The 24,173-nt window shown below is 49.6% G+C and overlaps 1 protein-coding gene across 14 annotated transcripts in view; it reads right to left on the bottom strand.

Moving 5' to 3' along the window:
* Positions 1-3,022: 3,022 nt before the first annotated feature.
* The window catches only part of LOC144115169 (uncharacterized), a 41,753-nt gene continuing 20,602 nt past the window's right edge, over positions 3,023-24,173 (bottom strand). For 5 of the 14 annotated variants that reach the window (XM_077649377.1, XM_077649376.1, XM_077649374.1 and 2 more), the window contains 5 exons: positions 23,858-24,060; positions 16,231-16,462; positions 9,103-9,226; positions 7,540-7,678; positions 3,023-5,041 (listed from right to left, as the gene is read on the bottom strand). In XM_077649377.1, coding sequence (XP_077505503.1) covers positions 7,549-7,678; positions 9,103-9,226; positions 16,231-16,453 — 477 coding nt within the window. In that variant the 5' untranslated portion in view covers positions 16,454-16,462; positions 23,858-24,060 and the 3' untranslated portion in view covers positions 3,023-5,041; positions 7,540-7,548. Of the gene's footprint in view, positions 5,042-7,539; positions 7,748-9,102; positions 9,227-16,229; positions 16,463-20,500; positions 20,676-23,857; positions 24,061-24,173 lie in introns of those variants that run through there. The other 9 variants (XR_013311289.1, XR_013311288.1, XR_013311285.1 and 6 more) reach the window with 4 other exon arrangements.

The raw sequence follows: 24,173 nt of genomic DNA, 5'->3' as shown, positions 1-24,173 counted from the left end.
TCGCGGATCCCCGCACCAAAACTATTCTGAGCGACTCTAAGAGCGCCATTCAAAATTTCGCCAAAAACTCGGTAAGCGCGCTCGCAGTGCGACTTCTGTGCAACCGAACTCTTGATCCCAACATGAATCTCGTATGGGTTCCGGCTCACGCGGGTAACTCCGGAAACGAGGGGGTCGACCGTCTAGCCCGACCAACCAACCGGGGGACGGGAGACCTCTCGGGAACGGGCGCCACCGCGGAGGCGCCTCGCTCGTACGCGGAGAGCTAAGATGCACGTATCCCGCCCCTCACCCCGACTTGGACAGGGCGCAAGCCACGGCACTCAGACGCCTACAAACAAAGGCCATTCTTAGCCCCTACCGATTATGTTCAATCACAAACGGTGAATATGACCCTGCATGTCCCAACTGCGGTGACGGGACGCACGCCACCCAAGGCCATATATTATGGGAATGCGCTAGAAAACCCCTTCCGACGAAACTTGCCAGCTATCTCGGCGGAGGAATGGGACAAGGTCTTGGCCAGTTCAAGAAAAAGAACGCAGCTGGCCCTTATCACGCGATCTCAAGAGGTCGCCCCCGACTGGACGCCACCCTGAACTCGCCCCAGCCCCAACTAATCCCTTCCATTTTGTGGCAATGAAGTTGTAGCACACCACCACCACCACGTCATTCAAGTCGGCAGAATTTAAACTTCGCGCTAATCACAACAAAACGCCAAAAACGCTCGAATGGCCTTGATACCACTGATCTCCACTAGGGGGCTGGATGCCGCATCGGGCGCTCGAAGTGAGCCACCGGAAGTTGGTCGGCATGTCCCGGAAGTCAGCCTTTGGCAGTGCACGAAATCTGACCTCAGCACGGTTTTTCAGTTTGTTTTCGTTTCCGCTTAGCATTTTGTCTTTTCGACGTTCTCGTCTTTCTTCGTGACAATGCCTACCTGTTGCGCCGTCAACTGCATGAGGAGAGCAGCAAAATCCTCGGGAAAGACGTTTCAAAAATAAGGGTCCATTGCATCGCTATGGGACGACACTAGCAGACGACAGAACGTCGCTGCACACAGCACGTACGGAGCCTCGTCTGCTCAACTGAGTCGTCCTGTAGCGCTAGCGTCTCCAACTCTGCTCTTTGTTGTGATGCACGTTGTCGCGCTCTAAGCCCAAGTTATGCCATCAATGGGGGATAAATTTAAGAATAGGTGGAAACCTTCATTAGGCAGCCGACTTTGCAGTGACCATTTTACCGAATTAAGTTGAGACCGAACCACTACGAGCTAGGGCGGGGCCACAATCTAGTGAGCTGCCGTCGGTGTTCTGCTGATTCACATTAGCGCGTCCAAAGTGTATATGGTACTGCTTTTTCGACAGAGCGTATCAAGTACTGTTTCGTACTGTCGCAGATTATGCCTGATTGGGCTTTTATTCGCGTTGCTTGGTGCAGTTGACTTCTAACAGCGCTTGTTACATGCGCTGCTGCATTCGTCTTTCTCGTCAGTCGTTTCTCTCGTGTTGTGTAGATGAAATGTGGCTGTGCTATAGAGTTAGATTAAAAGCACGTATGGAAGGTAAATGGCACACTAAAGCGATAAACATCACATGTCCTCGATGAGAAGAGACATCGTCCGCCACTAACCCGAAATTGAACCAGCGGCAGCTGTATAACGGGTGGCTCTTCGAGTGTCAGGATTTCCGCGCCATTGCCTTTCCTTTGCTACACGAAAATTTGTTTTTAAGATGACCTAGGCTCATCTTCATTCCACTACTAGTCCTAATTACGCTCGGAAGACAAGAACCAGGTCAGAAAATAGTGTTTAATGCACGTATCCCTTTACCGCGGCATGGTGAGACATGCATGCCTGTTCACTTCGGTTCCTCTGAAATTACAATGTTCCCCAAACAATGCTCACATTTATCACGTTCAGCTTGCTTATTCCTTTGATATTACAGTAGACGTTACACGAAAACAATGCGAAAAACTGAGGACGGGAGGGTGAAAGACGCGACTTTTTGCATTGAAATACACAGCAGACACCGAACTTCCGGGACATGCCATCCAGCTTCCGGTGGCTTCACTTGCGCCCACTTAAAATAATAATAATAATTGGTTTTTGGGGAAAGGAAATGGCGCAGTATCTGTATATATATCGTTGGACACCTGAACCGCGCCGTAAGGGAAGGGATAAAGGAGGGAGTGAAAGAAGGAAGAAGAAGTGCCGTAGTGGAGGCTTCAGGTATAATTTCGACCACCTGGGGATCTTTAACGCGCACTGACATCGCACAGCACACGGGTGCCTTAGCGCTTTTCCTCCATAAAAACGCAGCCACAGCGGTCGGGTTCGAACCCGGGAACTCCGGATCAGTAGTCGAGCGCCCTAACCACTGAGCCACCGCGGCGGGTGCGCCCACAAAGTCCCGTGCCTCTGAGAGCCACAATGGAGCTAGTGATACTGATGCCGATATGGATAGCTCCCGTGATAAGCGGCCGCCTCGGGCGCCATCCGTGGGCGGTACATGGATGCTCATTTGCGCATGCGTAGCCTCCGCGATCATGCGCCCCGCTGCTCGCAGCCGGAGCTGATCGCAGAGGCCACGGCGCGTGCATTTCGAAGGTCACGGAAAGCTTGGGTGCGGCCTTTACAAGGATATTTTTGGTAATATTTCCTTGGGGAAAACGGAGTGCGCCCCATACACGGGTGCGACCCTTACACGCGTTTACGCGGTAACCGCACTGCTTGCAGCTAGGCGCATGAAAGGTGAGAGCGGCGACTACGTCAATAAACTTGCTTATACCATGCATATTCCACGCGATTATTAGAGGGGTCAAGCAGGCACAGCCCTCAAGACAATCTACCCGCTTACATGAGCAAGAGCGTTAAGGGTGAGGTTCATAAACAAGGGCGTTAAGGTGAGATTCATAAGTTCAAAATGTTTCCTCCCAAAAATCGTCCACAACCGTTATACTTCACAGCAGGCTTTAAAAATCTGTCAATGGATCCATGCCCAACAATTCTGGACAAGAGCGCTTATGTGAGGAAAAAGTTTACGAACGCAATTTATTCTTATAATGTAGGAATCCAGACTCCCGATCAAAAAACATCTGCCGACCACCCAACGGCAGTCTTGAATTTTCTTTTGCAGTATTCAATGCGATCGATGAAAACACGCCAAAAGAAAGATTTTGTTACACATCCGAAGACTGAACCATTATTTTGAATTTTTCCATAACAGCATTTAACAATTTTTCAATATTCAGAACTATTGTACAAGAGCATTGGACATGTATACCAAAACTCACTCCGGTTAACCTTCTACAGCTTGAAAGGTTTGCCACGAAGTCAACTTTTATTATTACGGCCCCTTGAATTAAGCCTTTTTTTCAGTTTCTGGTCTAGGCCCTGGTGCAAGGCCATTTTAAAAATTGGCTTATCCTCATTCAAGTGCCAGTCAGCAACAGCTCCTTACAGCTATTATTGTTTTACTGACAATTTATTTGAGCATCAGTTTCCTGTATTCTGCCCACCACCCTAATTTCTTATACTTCACTATCCTTGTGGGTTTACATTCCTGGTTTCAGAATGGTGCAGCACATTGCTGCTACTCACTCTATAATGGTGATGCTGCCACAAACCTGCAGGCATGATAACATCAACGAATCATTGCACAAGCCCACTATCATCAATGCAACCGTTGGGAACGTTGGGCTCTTTTAGAAGAGTTACATCTGGCCCAAAAGAACGGAGTTGTCCTCCCAAGATTGTCTTCAACTCCCCAGCAATCTATGGGGATTGCTAATCCAGCAGACTAAGAAAATATTTTTCCCTTTGAGAACATAGTGAGGCCTCTGATGCATGGACAACTGAAAGCACAATGCGTCACTGCAATGCTTTTTGGCGTCAATCAAGTGCAGCGAAACTGAAGATGCTCCACGTTGGACTTCACAGTTACTTGGCAAATCACACTCAGACACGCTCTCATCTAACGGAGATATAAACAGGTGCTTCCCCCTAGCTCTGAAGGAATACCAATAAGCCCGACACTAAATATTATGGACACGCTTATTCATCATTACGCGGTGGCAGTGCGCTAGCATTGGGTATGCGCCTTGCTTTTCTTTAATTCGACTATGTTTTTGTATATTTTTTTAGTACTTTGCTTTCAAACTGCTGAGCAACTTCGCCGCACTCTTTGTTCAGTGGTTTGTCATTTTTAATCTTGCTGACCTATTATAGTCATTACTAGTTCGTATCAATTTTTTTTGTCCTTCCCATGGTAGCCACCTTCTGGACTTACTTCTTCTAACTTTCAAGTGCAGAGGGTTCCTTTCCCCTACCCATTTTCCCACGACAACCATGGCAGGTGGAAGGTAGTGACATGTGGCTCTTTCCACCAGCCAGGTCGCGACAGTCAAGTGTACAACCCACAATGCCGCCGGACAACGCCGGACACTTTTTTCATGGTGGGGCTTCAAATGCTAACGCATTCAAATACATCAGGTACTACAAACTGCGTACAAGGAACTGAATACAAGGTTTGGGCGGCTAATTTCCCAATATAAAGTTATAGACAAAAGTTCCGGACATGTCGATTAGCGGGAAAAAAAATTTCCGCATTGCTTCACCAGTCAATCAGCTCTTATTTCACCAGTGGATGCAGCACGTGTGTCCTCTTGAGATTCAATGCTGTTGATTAAGGTTTTGGCCAACTGCACAAAAATTGTTTTGCATCGAGCCTGCCCACCACAGGCTTTAGTGCACGGCTAAGTAATAATCACACACAGAACACAATATTTTAGCACGCAATCAATGTTACGGTAAACAAACTACAAAGAAATACGAAATTTGCCAAGACGTACAAAAGTAACGTGCATGGCAGCACAATACGCCATCGCCATGCAGCGATTTAGGGTCAAAAATTCAGCGACATGGCTCCTAAGTCTCGGAAAACCGTCGCTGCTGCGGGCCGAAGTGTGCGGCTATGATGGCGGCTCCCCTCTGGTCCCTGTAGGGAAGCCATGTAACAGCCGTGTCCAGCGTGGGAGGACCCTGCGCGGCAAGGGTCCAACACATAGCAACACAAATTCACAAACGAGATTTGTTATGTGGTCTCCACACAACACTTGCTATGATCCGATAAATTGTAATGTGCAAAACAGCACTCGGCTTACCTTCCACACGCTTACCAGCACACAGCTTAAAGCACCAGTGGAACATCTGGGAATCTAGGCCAAGCGTTCGATTCGGGCCAGGCCGTGCTGGCTTACTCAGTAACATCGCTAGGTTCTGCATGCTACTGGCGATACTACAAGGCCATCACCGAGGCGGGTCCTACATATCCAGAACATCCCATTTCTGTAATTATTTTTCGTGCTGTTTCTTCCACAAGAGATGCAAGATGGCCAGCTCAGCTGTACTAACTTGAGCTGAAGAAGCCACTGAATAGAAAGGCAGCCAGCAAGATTTTTATACCTTTTGCCTGAATCACGTGGCGAGGTTCAGGGCGAAGGGTTACAAGGTGTCGTGGACCACAGTATGAAAAACATATCGGTTGGAGCACAACCTTGCTTTGAAAAACCTCACAAAACCCAATGCCACACAAAACCTCCCCACAGTATTAGAACCATGACTGAGGTTGAGGCTGAGCTACTTGCTACACAATTTGTACAAAATATACAGACTACCTGGCTTGTTTCTGGTGCATGCCCGTAACTTGTTTTGCCTCATGGGCGTTCCGAATCTTTCCAAGGGGACAGCAGGTCTTGATATAAGTGGTCCGGAGCACAGATCTTCAAGAAGTTAAACAAGAGCCACACTACATAGCTTAAAAAGAGACCCTTTTGGCTGCATATCAAAGCGATAACGTTAAACTTTCATTCTGCAAAAAATCTGGCAGCGGCGGTGGCGTAGTAATTGAAAAATCCTCGGAGAAGCAGCCTAAATGAGCCAGCTAGGTCAAGTGACCTGGTGGTGTCATCACAGCGTCCTTACCGGATTGTGAGAAAATTGCCCAGCGTGGCAGATGGCAGTTCAATTATTAATTGGTCGCAAGATAATGCTCGGGAAGAGAAAGCTGGATCTCGAGCCCCACTCGTAGCAGCACCTGCATCGGTGGGCAGTTGCGCATAGCTTAACTGCTGCACTACTGTGCCAGGGGTTGCATGAGGGCTCCCAGAGAACAATGAACGTAAAGTTGAGGATGACAAATTCCACGGATAGAGGCATTACCTGATTAACACTATCACATGATACCCTTAAGGTGGAGGTTAAGTGTCCCCTCCAGGTTTCTTTTAACAACAGTGGCACATATCTATAAATAGTTGCATGTATCTATAATGGGTTCAATGCAAATGCTGAGACATGACGCAAAGTAAACGCGGACACAAGCGCAGTGGTGTCTGCGTCCAAGTCGTTCTTGTCCTGTGTTCTGTGCTAACAGTTACGCTGGTCCTACATAAATATGTATACTGACCATAGGAAACAGCACCAGAATAAAATTAGCAAAAGATACTAATCGATTTATGGCATTTAATGTCCCAAAGTAACTCGGGCCATGAGGAACGCTAAGGCTCTGAGGGCTATGAGGAACGACCACCTGGGGTTCTTCCCAAGGTGGCCGAAATTTTCAGAGCCCTTCAAAATGGTGTTCCTCATAGCCCGAGCCGATTTGGGGCGTTAAAACCCACAAACCGATTCGTATTTGTTGTCAAAGACCAAATTAGACATTAATGATGTAACCGTTACAAGATTACCAAATACAACAAACCAAATGCGCACAGAAGACATAAAGGTTTCATTTTACTGCAGAAGCAGTGCTACTGTCCATCACCAAAATGCCGATCTGGTTGGCAGAACCCTAGGGAGCGGCAGCACACCCACCAGCACCCTGCCCCACCTCACCCCACTAGATAGGGTGCAGCCCATCTATGCACCACCACCATTGGTCATCCTCCCCATCCCCGCCCACCACCACCCTTCAGAGGCCTCATTCACCAGGGAACTCTACTTTCCAGATCACTGTACACCACCAGCCCTCCTACCTCCCCCTTCCACAAGGCCTCAGCCCACTGGAAGCCTAGGCAGCAGGTGAACAAATATGCAATAGGGAAATTGAATTCATAGAAGCAGTGAGTAAATCAGACAAGAACACAAAAAGAAAACACTTCTAAAAGTAGCAAGTAGGTAATGCAGCTGAATGCTACGTTTCCATTTGTTCACTTAGATTATTTTTAAACAATCCTGCGACATTATTTCCTGTGTCACTGTTTCATTTTCTTTTTTTTTTTAATAAGTAAGCTTGATGCAGTTAATAGCATAGCCTAGGGGACCATTTGTGCCTTTATCAATATTCTGCAAAAATATTCCACAACCTCCTCTTGTCGCACTTTCCACACTGCCTCAAATAGGAACTTTCCTAATTCTGAGCGCGGCTATTTTCACTTTTTTCTGTAATGCCACAACGACACTGGCATTGAGGATGGATAAGTGCACAAAAAGCACATTCCGTATAACACCTCAGGAAGAGCCATTAATGACTTAAACGTTACCAGTTTTCGTCAGAAGTTGTAGGCCCCTTCCCACTGCAGGCAGGCAGACGGTGAAACGTGGCTCGAATGCACCGCAGATGCACGCTTCGAGCTGCAGGAGTGTGCCCACAGACAAAACTCGCAGGACATTCCTTTTTTCCTGCAGTAAATCAAATTCACTTGCATTATCTTGCATCTTTTCTTTCTTCACGGTGCACTATGAAGCAAACTGAAAGTTAAAGGAGAGTAAAAGTATATAATGCAATTAGCGTAAGAATCAAAACAAAATTAGGAGTACCTATGCATTTGTCATCTGTATTATGCCTAAGAACAACAAGGCTTAAAGGGGTTTCAAAAAGCCTTGTCAGCCCATTCCTCTGATTCCTTTTTTCCCTTTCATATCTTGGTCACTTTATGTGTTGCTTATGATGACATGCTAGCTTCGTGTTATTTCCCTTATGAAAATAAAGCAGCACAATCAAAAGGAAAATAAAAAATTGAGAGTCCCCCCTCTCTGCATTACAAGTCGTCACAGTCGTTTGTTCGCCAATGCAACAAGTGCTGTTAATACCGTACTAATAAGTATGCTTTCTTCCCTTTTCAGCGCCCTTCAGACTTGTTTTGCCATTTGGTTTTTGCATAAAATTATCCTTAACGCCTTCTGATGACGAGAAATGCAGCCAGATGGCAGTGAATATTAACATCCGCTTTCGCCCTTAAGATCTTCATTTGTACGCAAGAATTTATTATCTCTAGTACTGAGGAGAACAAGGATGAGGAGAATGTAAAAAAGTTGGAGAGCACTGCAGTCTGCTATGTTAGAGAAATGCAAAGTCATTAGAACCTCAGGAACATTTTTGCAAGTCATCGTTGTCATATGACACCTATTGAGTGACCCTTCGATGATGTTGGCAACTTTTCTTGCAAGTCATCGTTGTCTGACATCAGAACATATTGGGAACACACTTTACTGTTGCACACACCAAAACGTGTTGACTTCTTGCCCCTTTAACACACTAGAACAGAAGACCCTTCATGGCATATGAATTGCATGCCCGCCTGGCACACTTAAGTCCAGGGTTAGAACCCGAAATGCTGGAGTATTTCTTTTTTCTAATGGTAATTTTCTTGAGGACATGCTCTGATGACACACTCTGCTGAATGCTCCTGTGACCGCCACCCATGAGACAAGAACTGCTTTCGCATTAAAAACACAGGGAGATTTGCAGCATTATGTTTGAATTTTCATTTGTCACGAAATAATGAATTTTGACAGACTTCTCACTGTATAACAGGTCCTGAATGTTTTTCATGCTTCTTGGATGCTCAGTGCACGCTAAGACAAATATGTGTACACTAGCGTATGCTAGTGTGCTTTATTCTGATCTGATCTATGATACCACCAACCCCCATGCTCAATGCGAGGTCACTCACTGGCACACTGGGCCTGCATGTGAGTTCCACGATGGCGCCGAATTGCTCTAGCATTTTAGTGACATCATGCTTGAAAGGCTGCAGCCCTGAGCCCATCTTAAGCATTAGCCTCCGGAAGCGGTGTTGCACCCAGCGGGACTTTGGACTCACCAATTGATGGCCATGCGATGTGGCTCCAGGGTCGCACTCCTGCGGCTCCAGGGAGCTTGGGTGGCCGCCAAAGGACGATACGCACACCAGCAGCCATGGTTGCCTTGTCCTTGGTCTAGCAAAGCTACGTTGCATGCCAAGCATATAAATTTTAGGAAACACGAAGATGACTGGAGTCAACATGTTAGGGGACAAAAAGTGCACAAATGATTCCAAGAACTAAATCAAATAATTACAGTACAGACACAAATTAACCTGCTGCGAGCACTAACAGGTAGAGTATTTATAAAACGAACGCTCATTGGAAACGATTCTGCAAACATAGTGGATATTTCGTAAGGACAATTAACAAATGTTGTGCAGTTAACATGGGCTCTCAAGAAAAGGTGTCAGCAATACGTGTGAAAATTTATTCCCCCAGAGCTTTTTTTCCATGTCCTGTGTTTTCCGCATGCAGCTAAACATTATTCAAGGAATTTAAACATCTGGTGTCTTCAGCTAAGCAACATGCTATTCACTAGAAAACCAACTTGAGTCCACAATATTGTTAAAGTCAACTAAATAGAGCTGTAAGGCGGGGGTTTATTTAAAAGACCTGGGAGGAAGGGAGCAGCGGCGAGAACAATCCGAGGGCAACCAGGTCGGGCACAGACACACATGGCGATAGCAATACGGCTGACGCGCAGGGCCATTTTCGTTTTCACGAGTTATCTGCTTTGTCTGGGTCATCATCTTCTTCACAATCACCCCCGGGGCGAAGAGGAGCCATCCTGGCGACTTACGACAACAGCAATATGGAGGGGTTGTAGTAAGGCTTGAGACGCTGGATGTGAACTGTCTCGCGGCCGCGGCGGCGGAGATCGGGAGATGGCGTGAGGGGTTCGACGACGTAATTAACTGGAGATGTGTGCTCCAGGATATGGTAGGGACCGTGATACTTGGCGAGAAATTTTGAGGAGAGTCCAGGAGTACTTGATGGTATCCAGAGCCACACAAGCGCACCAGGAGAGAAGTGCAATGTGGTGTGAGCGTTGTCGTGGCGGAATTTCTGGCGATACTGGGCGTCAGTTGTGAGTGACCGGGCGATTTGGCGACAATCTTCTGCGTGTTGCGCGGCTTCAGAAACAGGGGTATATCCGGAGGCGTCAGGTTGGTAAGGCAGAATGGTGTCTATGGTAGCAGATGGATGACGGCCGTAAAGAAGAAAGAAGAGAGAGAAGCCAGTAGTAGACTGCTGGGCGGTGTTGTAGGCGAAAGTCACATAAGGGAGGATGAGATCCCAATTCGAGTGGTTGGATGCGACGTACATAGAGAGCATGTCCCCGAGGGTGCGGTTAAATCACTCGGTGAGGCCGTTTGTCTGCGGATGATAGGCGGAGGTGGTATGATGGATTATGTTGCGCTGGCAGAGCAGGGCGGTGACGACATCGGACAAAAAGGCCCGTCCGCGGTCGTTAAGCAGTTCACGAGGTGCACCGTGACGAAGGACGAAACGTTGCAAAAGGAAGGAGGCAACGTCTGTCGCTGTGGCAGACGGAAGGGCGGCGGTTTCGGCATATCTAGTGAGCTTATCAACCGCAACGATAGCCCAATGGTTGCCGGCCGCAGTGTACGGAAGCGGGCCGTAGAAATCAATGCCGATATGGTCGAAAGGGCGTGGTGGGCAAAGGAGTGGCTGCAACTCTCCAGCAGAACGATGAGGAGATGGCTTGCGACGTTGACAGGTGAGACAGGCGCGTACGTATTTAAGTACGAAGGTGTACATGCCGCGCAAGTAATAGCGCAGCCGGATGCGGGTGTAAGTGTTGAAAACTCCTGCGTGACCAGATTGTGGGTCAGCGTGGAAATAGGCGCATATGTTCGTGTGCAGGTGGCGAGGAATAACGAGTAACCACTTGCGGCCGTCGGTGCTGTAGTTACGACGATAGAGGAGGTTATCGCGAATCACGAAGTGGGAAGCATGGCGGCGGAGAGCACGGGATGGAGAAGCAGCCGTCGTGTTGGAGAGAAAGTCGAGAAGAGAAGCGATCCAGGGGTCAGTACGTTGCACTGAGGGCATATCGCTAATGTGAAGGGACGACGGGGAGACTTCAGAGGTGGAAAGGCTGGCGATCTCGGCTGGAAGTGGGCAGCGGGACAGGGCATCAGCGTCTTGATGCTTGCGGCAGGAACGATAGACCACGCGGATGTCATATTCTTGCAGACGAAGAGCCCACCTGGCAAGGCGGCCGGATGGGTCTTTCAAGGAAGAAAGCCAACAAAGCGCATGTTGGTCCGTCACAACGTCAAAAGAGCGGCCATAGAGGTACGGGCGGAATTTGGCAAGGGCCCATACGATGGCCACCCTTTTTCACTGACGGAGTAATTAGTTTCAGCCTTCGTAAGTGTGCAGCTTGCGTAGGCAACAACGTATTCATCAAAACCACAGATGCGCTGGGCGAGTACGGCGCCGAGGCCGAGACCACTGGCATCCGTGTGGACCTTGGTAGGAGCGGTCGAGTTGAAATTGCGCAGTATGGGCGGCGCTGTGAGGAGGCGGCGCAAGGCGTTATACGCATCGTCGCACGCTGGAGACCACATCGATAAGTCGGAACTGCCGGACAGTTGTGTTAAAGGCGCAGTAATCGAAACAAAGTTGCAAATAAATCTCCAAAAGTAAGAGCACAGACCTAAGAGGCTGCACAAGTCTTTGATGGAAGTGGGTTTGGGAAAGTCTGCGACAGCGTGAAGTTTAGCTGGGTCGGGACGAACGCCTTGCTTAGAGACGTGGCCTAAAATTGTCAGCTGACGCACAGCAAAACGGCATTTCTTCAAGTTGAGCTGCCCGCCAGTGTCAGAAAGGCAAGTAAAAACGTGCTTCAGGCGGGATAGATGGGTTTCAAAGTCAAGGGAAAAGACGACAATGTCGTCGAGATAGCATAGACACATTTTCCACTTGAGTCCACGCAAAATGGTGTCCATCATCCGTTCAAAGGTAGCAGGGGCATTACAAAGACCGAATGGCATCACAGTAAATTCATACAATCCGTCGGGGGTCACAAAAGCAGTTTTGGGACGATTGGCTGCTTCCATGGGGACCTGCCAGTACCCAGAACGTAAATCGAGGGAGGAAAAAAAAGAGCTCCGCCCCTTGCAAACAGTCCAGAGCGTCATCTATGCGAGGGAGTGGATAGACATCCTTGCGCGTTATCTTAAGGCAGCGGTAATCGACACACAAGCGTATGGAGCCATCTTTCTTTTTCACAAGGACAACAGGCGATGCCCAAGGGCTACTTGAGGGCTGAATGACGCAGTTTTGAAGCATTTGGTCGACTTGCTCTGTAATAGTCTGGCGCTCGGTTGGAGACGCACGATAGGGGCGCTGCCGAAGCGGCGCGTGGGCACCACTGTCGATGCGATGGGTGACGGTGGAAGTTCGGCCCAAGGAAGTCCGGTGAGCGTCGAAGGAGGAGCGAAATTGATGAAGGAGGGCGAGACGCTGTGTTCTGTGCGGCGGGGGAAGATCGGCGTTGATGGAGTACAAGAACAATTCGGTAGAAGAGAGATCTGGCATAGAGGCAGGAGGGCTGAGCGCGTTCATGGCGAGGAGCGATGTATCATCGGTCTCCTCGTGGATGAGCAGAGATGCGATGGGCTGCACACTGCCGAGGCATTCACCAAGGCGCAGAGCGGTAGGGCAGGAAAACGGGTTAGAAACCAAAAGTATCGAAAGGCCAGCGGACACAGTCAGTACGGCGTATGGCAGAGGGAGACACTTGCGGTGCAGAAAAGAATGGCCTGGAGTAGAGGACAGTGTCGTCACCAATAGAGTCGCAAGACAAGTGTACAAGAACGGACGAGCACGGGGGAATGTCGATGTCTTCGGCGGCGAGGGTTTTAACACAGGCAACAGGAGGAGTGGCGTCCAGAAAAGGATTGGGCAGAGAAGAGAACCTGACTTCCGCTCGAGCACAGTCGATGATAGCTTCATGGACGGAAAGGAAATCCCAGCCCAGAAAAACAGGATGGGAACAGGAAGGCAGCACGACGAATTCTATCGTGTAGAGGGAGTCCTGAATCACAACTCGAGCGGTACACGCTGCGGACGGCTTGATGTGCTCAGCGCTGGCCGTACGCAGCGACAGTCCAGCAATCGGCGTCTTTACCTTCTTCAACGAACTACAAAACTTTTCGTCCATAACAGAAATCGCAGCACCGGTGTCCACAAGGGCCAAGACAGTATTGCCCTCGACAGAAATTTCGATCAGATTAGCACGGGATATGTGAGGCCTTGGAAAGTTCGACAGGGACACAGTTCTCGCCTCAGGAACTGCAGCACCTAGTTTTCCTCCCGAGGGAGATTGGCGCGACGTCGCATAGGAGAAACGGAGCGGCGCCTCGGTGAAGGTGAACGGCGTCTAGAAAGGGCTGAACAGTCAGGAGAAAAAGGACGACAAGACGGCGGCTCAGCAGATCCGGAGTACTGACTCATGGAAGGCCAATACGTGGGAGCTGGAGGAGATGGCGCGTAGACTGGGAGACGGCGGCGGCAAAGCCGGGCCACACGACCAGGCAAGCCGCAATTGTAGCAGATAGGCTGGTTGTCGACGGTGCGCCAGGGATTCCTGACTCGCGGAGCCGGCCGAAGAGGAGCCACCGCTCGCGCAGGTGTTGGAGGCAAAGCATAGGTAGGCGGTCGAGGTCTGGCGACAACGTCCGCGTATGTCAGCGGAGCGGCCATAGGGGGCGGCGTCTGGGTGACAACGTCGGCATATGTCAGTGGAGCGGCGACAGGTGGTGGCGGATGGGCGGGTGGAAGAGCCTCGGCAACCTGCTCTTGGATGGCGTGTCGAAGGGCCGGAGCCAAATCTGGAGCTTGCCCTGTAGGGTTCGGCAGAAGAGAAAGCTGACGCGCCACTTCTTCCCGAACAAAGTGTTTGATTTGTTGCAGCAGCGATGAGGTGTCAGCTGCTGGTGTCAGTCCAGCAAGCGACTCAATTAGTCGAGGGTGCTGTCGAGTCAGGAGCCTCTGCTTCCGCAGCTCCTCGAAGCTTTGGCAGAGTGTGACGACTTCAGCAACGGTGCGCAAGTCGCGCGCTACCAGCATCTGAAAGGCTTCGTCGTCAACACCCTTCAAAATGTGTTTAATCTTGTCAGCTTCTGACATGTTGAGGTTGACACGCTTGCATAGGTCAATGACGTCTTCTATGTAACTGGTAAAGCTTTCGCCGACCTGCTGAGACCGTTCACGCAAGCGTTGTTCGGCGCAGAGTTTCCGAACAGCAGGACGACCAAACACTTCGGAGAAGGTTGTTTTGAAAGCAGACCAGGTGCGGATGTCCACCTGGTGGTTCCGATACCACAGGTTAGCCACACCGGTGAGATAAAAAATTACGTTATTTAGTTTAGTGGCTTCGTCTTATTTGTTGTAAAGGCTCACCCTCTCGTAAGACGTGAGCCAATCTTCGACATCCTGCTGATCGGTCCCACTGAAGATGGCCGGATCCCGTTGGCGAAGGGAGCCGGCGCAGGTAACAGCTGGGCCCACTTGCACGGCTTGATGTTGAACGTCGTGAGGCATCGCAGGTGGCGGGAGAGTACGGTTGCGCAATTCCAGGGCTGTTAACCGGCACCTCCACCAAATGTAACCAGGGGTTTATTTAAAAGACCTCGGAGGAAGGGAGCAGCGGCGAGAACAATCCGAGGGCAACCAGGTCGGGCACAGACACACGTGGCGGTAGCAATATGGCTGACGCGCGGGCCATCTTCTTCGTTTTCACGAGTTATCTGCTTTGTCTGGGTCATCATCATCTTCACAAGAGCCACAAAGGCCTGCAATAAATTTGTGAATACCAACCAGCCTTCCCGACATGTGGGACTAAGACCACAGCGTTTGTGCAAACGATAGAGCAGCTAAAAGCATGGGAAACACGAGATTTCCTCTCCGGCACTACACTCCTGGAGCAGAGACTCTAAGACGTGAGAATGGCATGCAGCCTCCACATCAGTGCCAACCCGCTGTGAGGAAGAGTATACTAGGTAAACTAAACGTGAACCCTATAAAGTTAATTATGACAGCAAAGAATCGAGCCACACATGGCTGGATGAATTCCCTACTTTCTCTCTTTCTGTCTTTCAGCAATGGAAGGCAGGCATCAGCTCACTGCTCACACACCAACTGTTCTCTCCTGTGTTTGCAAAGTTGGTTTACCTCACGCAATAGTTCCCGGAGTTGAAAGTGCTAGTGAGTAAGGTGATTTAAACACAATCACAAGTTCTGTGCATCTGTACCACTACGTTTAGGCCTCCTTTAATACTGCAAAGGCATCATTACAAGATGCACAGTGGCATTTCATGAAAGTTGTGCAAAAGCAGAATCATCGGTTGCACCTACATCAGTGTGCAGCCAGTGAAACTTTTCCTGTCTAAATTGGCTCATGTATGTGTCGTTTTATACTGCCTATACTTACAGCGACATGTCGCCAAACTGTGAACAAAATAAACTCTCTTCTTGCTCTAAAAATGTACCACTAAAGTTGGCGCATTGCCCAACTGAGCGATCGTGAAGGCAGTGAAATTAGCGATGCCAGCCACTTTTCATCTCCAAAGCACATTCGACAAACACAAGTCAGCCTGTTAAAGCGCCTTAAAATATTTTATTTTGGTTCGACATATGACTCCAGAGGTCTGTGTTCAACATGCGTCACTTCCAAGGGTAGCTACTCGTGTTTATTTCCTTCAATCTCATCTTGCAGTGCATGTGATATTTCAAATAAGTCAGAGAGAAACCAAGGATGTTTATAGCAGTAACCTAAAGAGGTTACTGGGCTTGCTCTAAAATAATTACTTTATTATTTTTCTACGTAATGTTGCTTGAGAGTTGTGCTGAGAGCACATTGTAGAAATGAGTGAATATTTGTGCAATCCAGGCATTGAATTGATAACGCTTTTGCATATACCTTCTAGGCCCAGCACACTATTTGGCAACTCAGTAGCTGTGGCGTATTAGTTGGAAACGCTGAGAAATACTCCTTTGGTGATAATAAAAGAAAAATATTAAATTAAAATGAGGATATGTTTTGAAAAATTATTACACATACTTAATGCCCCGAAGTTTATTCCAAACAGGTGCCGTTTGTAGACACTCACCTGGCGCGTCGCTCCAGTTGGGGGTGAATAAGCCGGACAGGTTGAGTCGATACTTGGGCACCACGACCAACGGGTCAGCTCGGGGCGCCAGCATGACGGCTTCCTGAAGTCGCGGCTTCTTGCCGATGAGGAACAGCACCAGCGCCAGCCTTGGGGCTAAGCCAAGTTGCGGCATTGAGATACTCTCGTGTAGGCGTTCTTTATGCCGCTTGCAGGTAGCCATCTTGGAGTGCTGCATTCAGGTATACCGTAGGAAATGTTACGTAGTAAATAAGTAATTTTAGAATTAGAAGCCGTGTTGTGCATGCATAAAATCACGTATTGCCCACTAAAAATTCTGTAGAAGCACACAGTGCTGCTGTAAAAAAATACAAGATTGCACTTATGTCTGCTTAATAGCAGAAATGCTATTAATAGCCTTAATAGCCATTCTTTCCTTTATTTTTCCCTCCCTTTTTCATTGTTTTTATTTTTGTTTCTTATTATTTATTTCAATTCTTACTTTTCTCCCTCCATTTTCATTTTTCTATTGCAATCACCTTCATTACTATGGTCACCACTATCATCACCATTGGTATCACAGACTACCACTATCATCATCACAGTCATCTTCACTATCACTATCTTTAGCACTATCAGTAGCTATCATTACCACTATCTCTACCACTATAATTATCACTATTTCTAGAACTATCACTCACCACAGCTATCATCACTATCATTACCATCAATATCTCCAACACTCTCACTATCAGTAATTGTCATTATCGCTATCACTATTTTTTACAATCTATTTACGGTCACTACTATGATTACATATATGTTTCTTAGCAAATGTTGCTTATCAACTTTTACATTTTATTTTAATTACTGTACAACTTATGATTGACGCCACTCATGAGCCAAGAAAGGCTTATGCCTTAAAAATAGCAGACATTTTAGCATGACTCCGTGTAGAATAATGCCGCCAGGTGTCCCCGGGCGGCGCCTTGAGGACAAAGAAGTGAGACGTGAGTGAGCCCTGTGCTGGCTCACTTCGATGAGGAGGCTGCTACCAAGATACACACCAACGCTAGCAACATCGGGCTTGGTGCGGTCCTCGTTCAACATCAAGAAGGCGTGAAATGTGTGATCGCGTATGCGAATTGCACACTCTCGTGCACCGAAATCAACTACTCCACCTCGGAAAAGGAGTGCCTCGCTGTCATCTGGGCCACGATGAAACTTCAACCTTATATCTATGGTCGTCATTTTAAAGCGGTCACCGACCACCATTCCTTGTGCTGGCTTACCAATCTCCGGGACCCATCAGGACGCCTAGCACGCTGGAGCCTTCGCCTTTAAGAATTTGATTACACGATATTGCCTATAAGCCCGGACGTAAACATGAAGACGCCAACACGCTCTCATGCGCAGCCGTCGAGCAAGCTGATGACAGCGCAGAGGATGACAATCGTTTCCTAGGCGTGATCAGCAGTTCGGACTTAGTGGCAAAGCAGCGTGCTGACGCTGACCTGCGGTCTGTCATGGATCACCTGGAGGGTCATGCTTCTAACGTACCTCTACACTTTGCCCACCACTCGTCCTCTTTTTGCATTCACAATGGCGTACTGTTCAAGAAAAACTCCAGCAACGGTGACCGGCCCTACCTCCTAGTTCTGCCATCAGACCTCCGCGACATCCTTTCGGCGTGTCATGATGAGCCCACCTCTGGCCATTTGGGATTTGCACGCACGCTTGCTCGAGTGCATCAGGGCTATTATTGGCCTAAACTTGCAAAGGCCATCCACCGCTAGGTCAGAGGTTGCCGTGAGTGCCAGCGTCGTAAGTCACCACTGCTCAAGCCCGCAGCTCCAACCAATTGCGCCACCTCGCACACCTTTTGACCAAGTCGGCATTGATCTTCTGGGCCCATTCCCTGTGTCGTCTTCTGGCAATAAGTGGATTATAGTTGCGACTGATTATTTGATGCGCTATGCGGAAACCAAGGCGGTGCAGCGCAGTACATCCTCTGAAATCGCGCGCTTCTTCATACACCACATTGCTTTACGAAATGGCGCTCTGTCCTCCGTCATCACCGATAGGGGCACTGCGTTTACAGCGCAGCTCATGCACGAGGTGTTCCAGCTGAGTCACACGAACCACCGCAAGACTACTGCATACCACCCGCAGTCAAACGGGCTCACGGAGCACCTCAACAAAACCTTAGCAGACATGCTCGCAATGTACGTCGATGTACAGCAGAAGACATGGGACGAGATCCTCCCATATGTGACGTTTGCCTACAACACGGCGATTCAGAAAACGACTCGATTTACGCCGTTTCGCCTCGTCTATGGGCGTGATCTCCAAACAATGCTCGATGCCATGCTTCCGTGCCCCCCTCACGACCAGGCGCTCACGCCAGACGCCGAGGAATTTACCCGGCACGCAGAGGAAGTCCGCCAACTGGCTCGTATGCACATCCACCGGCAGCAGGCAACGGATGCAGAACGCTACAACCAACAACATCGCTTCGCCGAGTATCATCCCGATGACAAAGTGAGGGTATGGACACCGGTACGTCGCCCCAAGTGCGCCCACGTTTTTGCTTCCTTTTTTTTGGATACGGAGGGGGAATAATGCCGGCAGGTGTCCCCGGGCGGTGCCTTGAGGACAAAGTGAGACGCGCGTGCTCTTTGGAGCTGGAACATTGCTTGATTCCTTGCGGCCTGTGCCTAACTCTTTGATTCTGAAACCCATTTGCGACAATATCACGCAGTATATAGTTATGAGTTAAGGTCCTCACGTGCAAAAGCCATTTGACATAAAAGGCCTTTAACATAAAGTCTTTCGGCCTAAAGAATGTCTACCTGAGGTCTTGGAGTGCATCTACCCTAAACGCCTTTAGCATAAGGCTTTTACGTGAAAGACCTTTACAATGAAAGCATCACCGTGAAGGCCTTCATCCAAGTGAAGGCTGAGGCACACCGTAAAGGCAGGCCCTTACGGTGTGCCTTGGCGGCTAAATGAGGCCCATTTCACGAGCATGCGATTTTCACCTGTGGCGCTGCGCTTTCTGTCGGTCTGAGACTGGGGAGGGACATCGGTCTAGCTGCAGATGGTTTTGCGACATAGGGTCACGTGGGAGCTGTTGCCACGATGGAAGCAAAACTATTTATTTAAGCAAAAAATTTACTATACTCCCCTCCGTCCTCAGCTGCTTTCACTCCATGCTCCCCTACCTGAAACTCCAGGGCAGAAAAATATCCAACTCGGATGCCATGATCCGAACAGCATTTAAGACAGCACTGTACATACCCCTAAATACCTCATCCAAAAAACTCCTCCAGCTAGGCCTATACAACACGATAGCTGAGCTTATCGAGACCCACCGACAGATACAATACATACGCCTCAAGAGAACCACCACCGGCAGACACATCCTACACACGCTTAGTATAAAGACACCAGCCACGGATCCCATACAGCTCCAGGTCCGCCACCACATTCACCGGGAGCTATATTTATTAAACCTCTCCCCAAAAATATGCACTCCAGTAACCACGAACCCCGCCGCAGAGCTCGCGCACGTGCACTCCACAAACACTATGGCACGAAACCGGATGCCATGCAGGTGGATGCCTCATGCACGGTGCTGACGTGTTTGTGGCCATCACGAACCCCTACCTACAACCGATTGCCATTCTTCACATATCCCCACTGCCACATCGGAGGAGGATGAAGAGGCCACCATTGCCCTAGCCATCACGCGCACGGAGGCCCGGTATATAGCTATCGGACTCTAAAACTGCCATACTAAATTTTGCTCATGGCAGAGTTCACACCCCTGCATTTCGCATACTGAAGTCGCTTGCCGAACACCCACCCCGCCACATGGAGCTCATATGGGTGCCTGCCCACTCCAGGAATCCTGGAAACGAGGCTGCCAACGCTTAGCCCGGGGTTCCTCAACCTGGCACCGGCGGCCTCCGATCTAGGGTTCTCACGGGAGCGCATATGTATTCATTAAGTGACAAGATGCAGACCTGCGAAGCCGGGTGTCGGCTCTACCACCCGCCCCATCCCTCCCTCGAAAATTATCACCAGACACTCTGGAGGCGGCTCCGAACACGCGCGATACCCTCCCCTTATATATATACGCTCGCGCTATCACCAAGTCCACACAAACTCCTCCTGTACTCTCTGCCACCACCCCAAAGCCACTATCGATCATATCCTTTTCCTCTGCTCGGCGGATCCCCCCCCCCACGGGGCCTGGAGCACTTACCACTTTGGAGACTTGGGAAACCCTACTGCGCTCCGAGGACCCGCGGCTAAGCAAGCCACCGCCACAGGCCGGGCTACCATGCAGCGTCATGAGCCTCCGGGGCATGAACGTTTGAGTGCAGTGGGGCCGTGCACGGGCCCAAGGACCTGCGTGTATTAAACTCCCCACAGTCTATTAAGGCTTTCACCACCACCACCCCTGCGCAGCTTCTTCGCCGTGCGCGAGTTTGAAGACCAAACCACGTGACAGCTATGACTTCACTCAGCAGGCGCCGCCGAAACCGAGCGTATTCACACGTCCTGCCTTCGAGAGTGCTCGTGGCGACACAGCTTCCGGTTTTGCTCCGGCGGCCGCCGCCGATCGAGGAAGGGACCGTTCGTTCGGCCGGTACGTTCAGTCCTTCTCCCCGGGAGATGTGGCCTTCGGTGATGCGTGGGGTGCAGCCCGCTGCCGTCTTTTTGAAGCGAAAAGCTTCACTACGCCAGTCAACTCCGCGCTTCGCGCCAGCCGGCGTATGTCGGAGCAGGAGTGATGTCACGCACGGCGCAGGTGGCCGCCGCCGACCCCGTCGCATTTCCTCTCTCGCTGCCTATCACTACTGCGCAGGCGCCACTAGTACCACCGAGCCACAGGTGTTCCGCTGTTGCGCTGCGCCGCGCCTTTCCTCAAAATCCAAATTTCAATTTTCAGTTGTCTCATTCCTTTTTCCCTCCCTCGATCCTTTATCCCTTCCTTTACGGCGGGGTTCGGGATTCCACCGAGATATGCGAGACTGCTACTATGCCTTTTCCTTTCCTCAAAAACCAAACAAAACAAGTGAGCCGACAGCGTTCATAAAGTTCATTGGCGTTGACAACTTTGCAAAGACCGTTCATTTTCATCAAAGGAACGGCGCACAACCGGCTCTGTGGGCCAGTGGATACCTCAATCTCACTTTCGCATGGTATATCCGGGATTATCTGGGCTAATCCACAATTTTTTTGGCTGTTCCCCCTCTCGTTTCTTTTCTCTTATATCCCCTCCTATCGCGCATCTATTGTTTCACCCTCTGTCTTTTTTTCGCCACAACCCAACAAGGGAGCATTGTTTTGGCCCCTTACTTCCTTTTCGACCCCTGCCCCTCTGTCTCCGCAGCCCGGCAGCGCTTCGCTCGTCCATGTCGGCGTCTCCCTGCTGCCCCACTGAATAATAATAATTAATAATTGGTTTTTGGGGAAAGGAAATGGCGCAGTATATGTCTCATATATCGTTGGACACCTGAACCGCGCCGTATGGGAAGGGATAAGGGAGGGAGTGAAAGAAGGAAGAAATAGGTGACGTAGAGAAGGGCTCCGGAATAATTTCGACCACCTGGGGATCTTTAACGTGCACTGACATCGCACAGCACACGGGCGCCTTAGCGTTTTTCCTCCATAAGAACGCAGCCGCCGCGGTCGGGTTCGAACCCAGGACCTACGGGTTCGAACCCAACCGCGGCGGCTGCGTTTTTATGGAGGTACAACGCTAAGGCGCCCACTGAATCGTGAATCCAAGAGCTGGGGTGGACTTGGGCGGATCGGTGACGTCGCTCAACTCCTTCCCACATCCATCCATGCCGATGTCCCCATGTGAATACCGCTTATAGGCCGTCGGCGTTCATGTTTGTTTGCGTCGGACTCCGATGATTTCGAGGAAAGGAAGGGTGCATATAACTGGATCCCTGGGTCAGTGGACGCCTCATTCGCGCTTTGAGGCACGTGGCCATGGTGTGAGAGACATGTGGCCTATATGTATTAGCGCTGACAACGTTGTGGCAGACACGAGGCACGGCAGCAATAGGCCGCAGCATTAATTGGCTGACCAACCTCTCGCGATCAGCCATTAATTTAATTGCCACCAGGCTGGGCACGCTGCCTATCCGGTGTGCGGAACGTACAGACGCCAAGCCGCGTCTACTTGCCCGATACACCACACCTTTCGCTCTCTTACCAGGTTCAGCAGTAGTTAAACTGCAGCTCATTTTTCTAATCAAAACATACGAAATATTAATGCCTTGCAAAAATACGCAGGTAATAATATCAGTAACATAATTCGTGTAAAGCTTCCGTCACGTTTATTCATGGCTTGCATATGCAAAATTGTCCCTCCGACCAAATTCGCTGGGCGCGCGTTGCATGTGAAAGCACTGACCGAAAATCGCGCTGTGGCGTCACCGACTAGGCCGACCATCTAAAGGCGAAATTAAGCCTTTAATGGCTCATAATCGCGGCCATGGATGTGTCCGTTACATCCAGCAACTGAAATTGAAAGTTGGTTTTTGTGGAAAGGAAAAGGCTCAATTGTGTCTCTCACATACAGGCGGAACCCTGAACCGCGCCATAAGGAAATTCGGGATAAAGGAGGGAGTGAAAGAAGGAAGAAAGAGGTGCCGTAGTCGAGGGCTCCGGAATAATTTCGACCACCTGCAGATCAACGTGCACTGACATCGCACAGCACACGGGCGCCTTTTGCGTTTCGCCTCTATCGAAACGCGGCCGCCGCGGTCGGGTTCGATCCCGGGAACTCCGGATCAGTATCCGAGCGCTCTAACCACTGAGAAACCGCGGCGGGGTCCAGCAACTAACGAAAGCCTTTTCCTTCCCTTACAGCACGGATAGGGTGTCCACCGAGATGTGAGACAGGCGTCATTTCTTTTCCTTAAATTGTCCAACGGGCAAGGCGTCGCGCCGAATGGGCGGTGGTGTTCCGTTGACTCCTTGGTAGTGCTGCAACACGCTATCGCATCCCAATCCAGACGCCTCTTGAACGCAGATATGGAACGATATGCCGCCTAAATGCTCTTTGTAGTTAGTCTTTAAACATCTTTACCACACATCAGCGACACAACCAGCAACACCGCGCTAAAGGCTTCTGCTTCACCACAATTTAGGTCAACAAAGTGCACCCCTGAATTTTTTCGTTCTAATCGCAGCACGAGGAACGGGCCTAAGTGCCTATGGCGTGTAGATCCACAGTACGGAGTTACAGCTTCAGTGTTGGCCATGGCGGCAGCATTTTAATTGAAAAGCAACGTAGACACACTCGCGTTCAACGACCGAACTCGAAATCCTAGGAATGGTTGCGAACCCGTCGATGAGAGAGTGCCTCCACGTGAGCGATCAATTTCTGCCCACAACGCACTACAGTACATGACGCTCATTCGGTAGCTCCTGCGGGATGATGCGTCATCAGGAAAGAGTTTTTCAGAATCAGACCTAGGCATAGCCAATTACAGAAAATACCACCGCGTCCTCCAGGGCCGCACAATGTGGTCAAGGCCACATACATTGTGCGGTAGTTTTGACGGTGAATGCGATAAAATAGACGAGCATTGCTCACCTCCAGGCTGTCAAGCAAGCTGGTTGAAAGCCGTTCCTTCGTATCGCGCAGAACACGAACGTCCGTCCAAGAGCAGCCGCTGGCCACGACCTCATCCACTCGCTACGTCAAGATGTCTGCCGTTCCGAGAGCGCAGTCGCGTGCTGTCACGCGCGCGTCGTCTTTTTTTCGTCACGTGCTGGGGTATAAATATAAAATCACCGCTGAAACACAAGCTATAAAAAATGTCAATAGCCAATTTAAAAAAAAATTTATCGAAGATATGAGCATTGATGAATGTAAAACGTGTTCAGAGCTTGTCTTTATTGTCACGCAG

The sequence above is a fragment of the Amblyomma americanum genome, chromosome 1 (genome assembly GCF_052857255.1).
Source record: "Amblyomma americanum isolate KBUSLIRL-KWMA chromosome 1, ASM5285725v1, whole genome shotgun sequence".
NCBI classification, from domain to species: domain Eukaryota; kingdom Metazoa; phylum Arthropoda; class Arachnida; order Ixodida; family Ixodidae; genus Amblyomma; species Amblyomma americanum.
The sequence above is the reverse complement of the archived record's forward strand: the minus strand, read 5'-3'. Positions and strand labels throughout refer to the sequence as shown.